Source organism: Mandrillus leucophaeus, unplaced genomic scaffold (assembly GCF_000951045.1).
Source record: "Mandrillus leucophaeus isolate KB7577 unplaced genomic scaffold, Mleu.le_1.0 Scaffold441, whole genome shotgun sequence".
In the NCBI taxonomy this organism is placed as follows: Eukaryota; Metazoa; Chordata; class Mammalia; order Primates; family Cercopithecidae; genus Mandrillus; species Mandrillus leucophaeus.
This window is the reverse complement of record NW_012104710.1, coordinates 1,214,641-1,222,833: the sequence shown is the minus strand read 5'-3', so window position 1 is coordinate 1,222,833 and position 8,193 is coordinate 1,214,641. Positions and strand designations below refer to the sequence as shown.

Below are 8,193 nucleotides of genomic sequence, written 5' to 3'. Positions count from 1 at the left end.
CTTTGGGAGGCTGAGACGGGCGGATCATGAGGTCAGGAGATCGAGACCATCCTGGCTAACACGGTGAAACCCCATCTCTACTAAAAAATACAAAAAACTAGCCAGGCGAGGTGGCGGGCGCCTGTAGTCCCAGCTACTCGGGAGGCTGAGGCAGCAGAATGGCGTAAACCTGGGAGATGGAGCTTGCAGTGAGCTGAGATCCGGCCACTGCACTCCACCCTGGGCGACAGAGAGAGACTCTGTCTCAAAACAAAACAAAACAAAACAAAAAAAACAAAAAAAAAAAAGCCCAATGAATCAGTTTCAAAGCCTAGGAGGAGAGGCCATAGGATAACTGAAAGCAACACCCTGTGGGACTGGAGAGCAGACGGTTTGGTAGAAACAGCACCCAGTCCCACAGAAGGAACTTGAGGAGAAATGAGGTGACCGAGCCAGCAGAGCCGGGACCCAGACCCCGACCCCAGCCTGTGGGAGCTGCAGGTGTGTTCTGGGAACACACTGTTCTGTCCCTTCTATTTTTCTCATTTTATAAACTCTGGTTCTAGAAACAACTCACCTGCAGCCAGCTGGCTGGACCAGCATGTGGTAATGGGGCTGGACTATTTACAGCCCTACTTACAGGCTGTACCACGGCCACCTCCCAGCACGGTGCTCAGCTATGAGGTCAAAATAAGGTAGAGCTAGCTGGGTGAGGTGGGGCAGGGGGACGGAAGCTGTACACACAAGTGCTGGGGGCTCAGGGGCTCAATACTGTCCAGGGTCGGGGCTGTAAAGATGGCCAGTGTGGCGCCTGTGTCACGGGGAGGAAGCCTGCAGGGAAAATGTCATTCTCATCACATCACATCACACCAAGGGTATCTGCTATTAACATGGCTTATTGCTTTTTAAAAAAAAATTTTTTTTTTTTTGAGACGGAGTCTCGCTCTGTCGCCCAGGCTGGAGTGCAGTGGCGAGATCTGGGCTCACTGCAAGCTCCGCCTCCCGGGGTCATGCCATTCTCCTGCCTCAGCCTCCCGAGTAGCTGGGTCTACAGGTACCCGCCACCTTGCCCGGCTAGTTTTTTTGTATTTTTTTTAGTAGAGACAGGGTTTCACCGTATTAGCCAGGATGGTCTCGATCTGCTGACCTCGTGATCTGCCCATCTCGGCCTCCCAAAGTGCTGGGATTACAGGCTTGAGCCACCGCACCCGGCCTTAAAAAAATTTTAGATTCAGTAGGTACACGTGCAGGGTTGTTACATGGATAAACTGTGTGGTACTGAGGTTTGGGCTTCTAGTGAACCTGTCACTTAAATAGTGAACACAGTATCTAACAGGTAGTTTTTCAGCCCTTCCCCTGCTCCCGCTCTCCCCACTTTTTGAGTTCTCAGTCACTTTTTTTTTTTTTGAGACGGAGTCTCTCGCCCAGGCTGGAGTGTAGTGGCGTAATCTCGGTGCCCTGCAACCTCAGCCTCCCAGGTTCAAGTGATTCTCTTGCCTCAGCCTCCTGAGTAGCTGGGATTACAGGTGCATGCCACCACACTCAGCTAATTTTTGTATTTTTAGAAGAGACGGGGTTTCACCATGTTGGCCAGGCTGGTATTGAACTCCGGACCTCAAGTGATCTGCCCGACTCGGCCTCCCAAGAGCTAGGATTACAGGTGTGAGCCACCGCACCCGGTCCGTGGTCCATGGTTTTAAATATATCAGTGACACCTATAAACTGATGATTCCCACATTTAAATTTCTAGCCAAAGCTCTTGGCCAATTTCTAGATTGTTCCCATGCTTCCGCAGCTTCTAGTGCCACTGGTATGTCTAAGGCCGTCTTACATTAAAGGTCAAAAGATTTCTGAAGCCCCCACACGACTCACACCCAACTCCTCCCCCAGTGTTTCCATCTCAGTCAAAGTAGCATCCTTCCCCCTCTTCCCCACCCACCCTGCAATTTACCCAGTTCCCTGGCCCCAGTTTCTCTCAGTGTCCACATGAGCAAGACCAGCTGGCTTTTATCTTCAAAATGTATCCCGAACCTGTGCAGTATTACCACCCGAGTCCAAGCAACCTGCAATCATACCTATCTGGATTCTTGTAACTGCTTCCTACCTGGCATCTCTGCTTCTACTCTTGCCCCTGCTCTCCCCCATAATCTTTACATGGGTTTTTAAAAATAGGTAAATCAGACCATGCCACTTCCCTTCCCAGAGCCCTGTGGTGGTTTCTCATCATTAGAATAAAGAGCTCTCCTGATCCAGGCCTTGCTTAGCTTTCTGACTTCCTCGTTTTATTTTATTTTTATTTATTTATTTGTTTTTCTGAGACGGAGTCTAGCTCTGTCATCGCCCAGGTTGGAGTGCAGTGGCGCAATATTGGCTCACTGCAAGCTCTGCCTCCCGGGTTCACGCCATTCTCCTGCTTCAGCCTCCAGAGTAGCTGGGACTACAGGCGCCTGCCACCACGCCCAGCTAATATTTTTGTATTTTTTAGTAGAGACCGGGATTCACCGGGTTAGCCAGGATGGTCTCGATCTCCTGACCTCGTGATCCTCCTGCCTTGGCTTCCCAAAGTGCTGGGATTACGGGCGTGAGCCCCTGCACCTGGACCTGACTTCCTTTTCTAATGCTGGCGACAGTTAGAGGTGAGCACCCTGTGAAGACGTGGGCCCTCTATTAGGTGGAGGGGAGGGGAGGAAAGGGAGGCAGGGAGGGAGGGAAGAAAGGGAGAAAACACCAACAACTCAAAGAAGAATCACCATATAAACAACCTGTGCCCGTCAGGAACGTGCATCTTGCCTGTTATTATCTTACAGTTGAGACATGAAGTGGACTGACAAATTTGTGGGTTCTTGTTATGAGGAATTGACCTAGGTTGATATTCATTCTGCCAGAGCCACTGGAATTTGTAGCCTCTGAAAACAGTTGTGCTATTTGGCAAAACCTGAATTGGGCATCACTTATCTTCATGTGCTTAGCCAAAGCCCTAGAAAAACATTTTTGAGGCCAGGCACAGGAGGCTCACGCCTGTAATCCCAAGCACCCTGGGAGGGTGAGGCGGGTAGATCACGAGGTCAGGAGTTCGAGACCAGCCTGGCCAAGATGGTGAAACCCCATCTCCATTAAAAATAAAAAAAATTAGCCAGGCGTGGTGGCAGGTGCCTATAATTCCAGCTACTCGGGAGGCTGAGGTAGAGAATTGCTTGAACCTGGGAGGCAGAGGTTGCAGTGAGCAGGTAGAGGAGACGCTAGAGCAATAATCCCTGGAAATAACAGGAATTTCAGGGACAAATCCAGATCCTCAAAAACTGTGAAATTGAGGGAGCCTGAGCAGATCTCCAAGGAACCAGGTACCATCTGTGTGCCAGGGTGACAGGATGGAAAACAGACCAGGTCTCTCTCTGACAGGTTGAGCAGGTGGAGTGGGAAGGAGGGATGTAGAAGACCAGGAGGGTGAAGGGAACTGCAGGGGTGGGTGGTGGTGGGTGGGGCTGGACCTCAGTCTCCTCCTCCCACTGCCCACCCCACCCTTAGGAGCCCTTTGTGAGGGGGAGGCCCCAGCTCTGTGATGTAGGCCTGGGCCCCAATAAATAGTCCCAGAGGGGACGCCCAGGGCTCAGTAGACTGAGGGCAGCTGTGCAGTTGACATGGCTATTCTCTTTCCTCTGATCAGTGTTCTTGACACAGAGCTGTGCTGGAGCCCCATTCCTGAGATCATCCATTTCATCCTCTTCGTTGCGTTTAGCCTGATGTTCCTGATCATCTTACGCCCCTACTTTACCCCCAGGGAGCCGTCCTCAGGGCCTCCCAGGGAGGAGAACAGCAAGAATGTAAGGAGCCCTCAGCCCACACCCAGCAGAGAATGATTCTGTTTTTCCTGCTCTCTTTTCCACTTTTCCAAATCAACCAGAGGCGCTCCTGTGATGGGAAATCTCATCATCCCTCTAGGGACGGCAGGGCAGGCAGGGGTTGGAGTGGGCATAGGATTTCCATCCCCAGCTCCCAGACCATCTGTGGGGGTGCACGGGAGGCATCACAGCAAAAACAAACCCTGGGACTCAGCGGGGAGGACCCGGTCGTGAGAGGGGTGAGGTCGTTGTGGGAGGACAGGCCCTGAGCCCGGGCTCATCAGCCGCCTTCCCGGGCAGGTGCCTCGGGTCCCAGCCTCTGTGTGTGGTGCTCTGGGGCTGTGCTGAGCCCGAGAGCCCTTACCTGAGACTGGAGTCGCCTCTGGCCTCCTCGGAAGCAGAATCCTCCCTGCCAGCTCAGAGGCACCTGCAGACCCAAGTGTGTGTGTTTCACAAGCAGCGGAACAGGGACTGAGGACGCCCAGGGTGGGCCTCACATAGAAAACCCCTCCGTGCTTTTCAAAGAAGGAAACCAGAAAAGGTTATTATGCACTTCAGAAACGAGTGAAAGGAAAGAGAAGCACACAGGGCTCCGGGAGCTGAGTGGAGAAAGTGTGTCATTCACGAGCACTGTGGGTCTGCAGCTGTGTGGACAGGAGACTGAGAGCCAGCCTGCACCCTCACTCTTTCTTGTCTCTCAGGATCGAGCTGAAGTGGGGGAATGGATAAGGATCAGAAATAGGTATATCACTTCGAAAGGTAAGGCTCTGAGGGTCCCCGAAGCCCCAGAGATCACAGCTTCACCTATTCCTAGGAACAAGCACCAAGTCTCCTAGGAAGTCATTTGCAGAGGCCTGATGGGGAAGCTCCTGCTAGGGCAATTGGAACCCGGGATCCATCTCCGATTCCCTGCCGGGATGAAGTCATGGGGTCCAGGGAGTGGGTATTGCCCAGGAGGGGACTGTGTGGGGAAGGGGACCAGTGACTGCGTGGACCTGCAGGAGGGGCTCCAGGTCCATATGGGCAGCTGTTTAACATGGCTGAGTCCTCTTTGAGACTCAGGAAGTACTTTGTAAATGACAAAGTGCTGCCCCCGGGCACCTGGCTATCACTTTGGGGTCATGTGGCCTTGGACAGGGATGCTGGGACTCCAGGGTCTAATCCCCGATCCTGGCATCTCTCGTACGGGTACACGAACTCAGCCTCCTATAAATCCCAGTTCCCTCCCTCACCACCATAACCCATCTCCTGCTTTCCAGATTACAGAATTCTCTTGAAAGAAGTGGAGAACCTTGAGGTCTACGCTTTCCTGCTGAAAAAGTGAGGCTCTTTCCCCTTCTCTCCCATGTCCTTCTTCCTACCACGGCCTAGGATGCTGCCCCAGGGCCTGGGGCTGATCTGGGAGGGGAGATCACAGCCGTGATGTCACTAAAGCCCTGGGGCAGGGGTAGGCAGAGCTTTGTGAAATCAGCATGGGGAGCCCTGGAGGGGCCTGGACCACAGGTGTCCAGTGCTCCCAGCTGCAGTCTGTGCTCCTTTCTCCTGCAGGTGCCTGAAGGAGCTCCCTAGGGAGGGCAGCTCCCATCACCTTCCATGCCAAGACCACCTGGGGCCAGCGTACAAACAAGCACCTGCTAGGAACCACCGGCCATGTGGGGGGCATGGGAAAGCTTCTCCCACCAGCTTCCATGTGTCCCCACAGGCTCCCCCGGCTCCTCTGACCTCCATGCCCTCATCAGTCCCAAAGACCTCCGTAGGATCCTTTGAGTCTCTGTCATCCCTGAGCTCCTCCAAGCCACCAGAGCCTTTGCATCCCCTGAAGCACCCTTCACACCGGCCATCTGCCAGCACCCTATCACCAAACCCGACCACCTCCGTAGAATCCTTGGGGTCTCTGTCATCCCTGAGCTCCTCCCAGCGACCACAGCCCTTGCGTCCCCTGGAGTGTCCTTCATACAAGCCACGTGGGCATTCCCCTCCCCGACGACGGAATCCTGGCTGGGTGTCCTGGACTGACTCCATGCAGGCTGATTCCAAAACTGATGTGACAATATGCCCAATGTGCAACACCCCTGAGTGCTCCTGTCTACACAGTTGGTGGGTGCCTTCTAGCCCTCGAGTGATCCAAGGCATTGGTCGCTGCAGTGATCCTGACCTGGGCCTCCCCGGGAGGCAGGAGGGTGCTAGAGCCTGGTGCCTCTGCACCTCCACACAGTACCCATTCGAGCACCCTAATCTTCCCACCCAGCCACTAAACGCTTCCTTCTAGGGAGACCCCACATGCAGGCAGCTGGAGGCAGGGGTCCCACTTTCCTCAGCTTGGATGCGCCAATGCTGCTGGACGCACAAGACACCAAAATCTATGGACACAGCACATCCAACATCCACAAACAATTGGGAATCTCTTGAGGACAACTTGGAGGCACATCCCCTCATCCGGGCACCCCACAGATGCTGGAAACGCGTGTTCTAATGGATTGGGAGAGGCGGAGATGGAGCCCGTAAATCTCCTTGGGAGGCTTGGCCCCCACAGAGACCTCCCACTGCAAAGATCTCCCACAGAGACCTCATGTCTATTCTTCCTTCCTAGAAGATCTGAACTCACTTAGAAAACTGCCAGCACAGGAGGGATAACATCAGCTGTGCCCCTCACCGGACAACCCAGAAACTTTGGGTCATTGTCAACGTTGCAGGGAAGATGCTCAGGAATTGTTGCTCTGTTGCACTGCCATTCTCTCCTAACAGAACTGCAGATTCCATGTGCAGACCTGCAAACTTCTGTTCTCTACGGTTCCCTGACCCACAGTTCAGATCATCATAATTTTTTTGGTTTTTTTAATGGAATCTCACTCTGTTGCTCAGGCTGGAGTGCAGTGGCACCATCTCGACTCACTTCCACCTCCCAGATTCAAGTCATTCTCCTGCCTCAGCTTCCCAAGTAGCTGGGATTACAGGCATGTGCCACCACACCCAGCTAATTTTTATAATTTTAGTCGAGAGAGGGTTTCACCATGTTGGTAGGCTTGTCTTGAACTCCTGACCTTAAGATATCCGCCTGCCTCAGCCTCTCAAAAGTGCTGGGATTATAGGCCTGAGCCACCGCACCCGGCTGAATCATAAATTTTAAACCTGAATAAAATGCTGCCAACCTCCAATGAGAGTAAAATATCTCCTTTGTCCAATTTTAGTTATTGTCTAGTCAAATGCTATCAATATCGTATTTTAAAATTTCTTTGGCAACAAGGCCTGAACTAGAGATGGGTGACTTCCTTATTTTGGAAACATGATAAAGACCCATAGCAAATGGACTCTAGAAATAAACCACCAGAGGCATGTGGACTCACACTGGCCTCCAGGGGCTGTGTAACTGGCACATTATTTTGCACATAACTTGTGTCAGATTTGTGAGGTCTGGTTTTTAAAATGAAGCAACAATCTGAAAATATATGATTTTCAGTCATATAAATGAGTCAAATGTATGGCAGTATTTCTATTTTATCCTATGGCAAAATAATCCTAATTTTAGTATTACTTTATTCCTTAAAATGTAATACCTTCAAATGATATTATCCATGTTTCCAAGATTTGACAAAGTCTTCATGTTTAGCCAACATGGCTTAAGCTGATGAACCACCTAGAAGGATTCTTTTTTTTTTTTTTTTTTGGAGACAGAGTCTCACTCTGTCACCCAAACTGGAGTGCAGTGGCACGATCTCGGCTCACTGCAAACTCCGCCTCCTGGGTTCAAGCGATTCTCCTGCCTCAGCCTCCCAAGTACCTGGGATTACTGACCTTGTGATCCGCCTGCCTTGGCCTCCCAAAGTGCTGGGATTACAGGCGTGAGCCACCATGCCCGGCCAAAGGATTCATTTTTTAAATAATCCTAAGAAACGCACATTTTTCCAAGACTCTTGGAGGTCAGGCTTCATTTTATATTCAGTAAAGGGTTAAAGGATGTGATACTTCAGATATTTGGAATCTTAGTAAATTTCTCACTGAATGTACACTTGACATAGATACACAGCCCATTCAAACTACTGGGAAGGGGCGTCTTAATATCTGAATTGAAGAAAGTGTCCATTTAGTCAACATGTGTATTAGAATAATGAAAGGCCTCACTACTTATATGCCCAGCACTTTCTGAAGGGTGCACTTTGGTGAGACTGTATATTTCTTGCTGCTCATAAGTAACACATTGTCTTTGGCTTGTTAAAGTCTGCTTTAATGTCATCTGTTAAGCATGTGTCACTAGTGAAGTCTCTCAGATTATCCCTCAGGGCGAAAGCATCACACTCCTTTCTTCAAAAGGAGCAAAGTCAACACGAGGGCCCTTGAAGCCAATTTGTTCCAAGAAGAACTTCCCTCCTATTCCTTA

At 51.2% G+C, this 8,193-nt stretch overlaps 1 protein-coding gene across 1 annotated transcript; it reads left to right on the top strand.

Annotated features, from left to right (window-relative positions):
* Window positions 1–3,195: 3,195 nt before the first annotated feature.
* LOC105549512 (putative uncharacterized protein C5orf60) lies at window positions 3,196–6,227 on the top strand. The gene is given in 6 exon segments (XM_011994103.1): window positions 3,196–3,800; window positions 4,520–4,577; window positions 5,078–5,138; window positions 5,367–5,708; window positions 6,088–6,177; window positions 6,179–6,227. Coding segments are annotated over 6 exon segments (783 nt in total). The 5' UTR covers window positions 3,196–3,617.
* The last annotated feature ends 1,966 nt before the right edge of the window (window positions 6,228–8,193 follow it).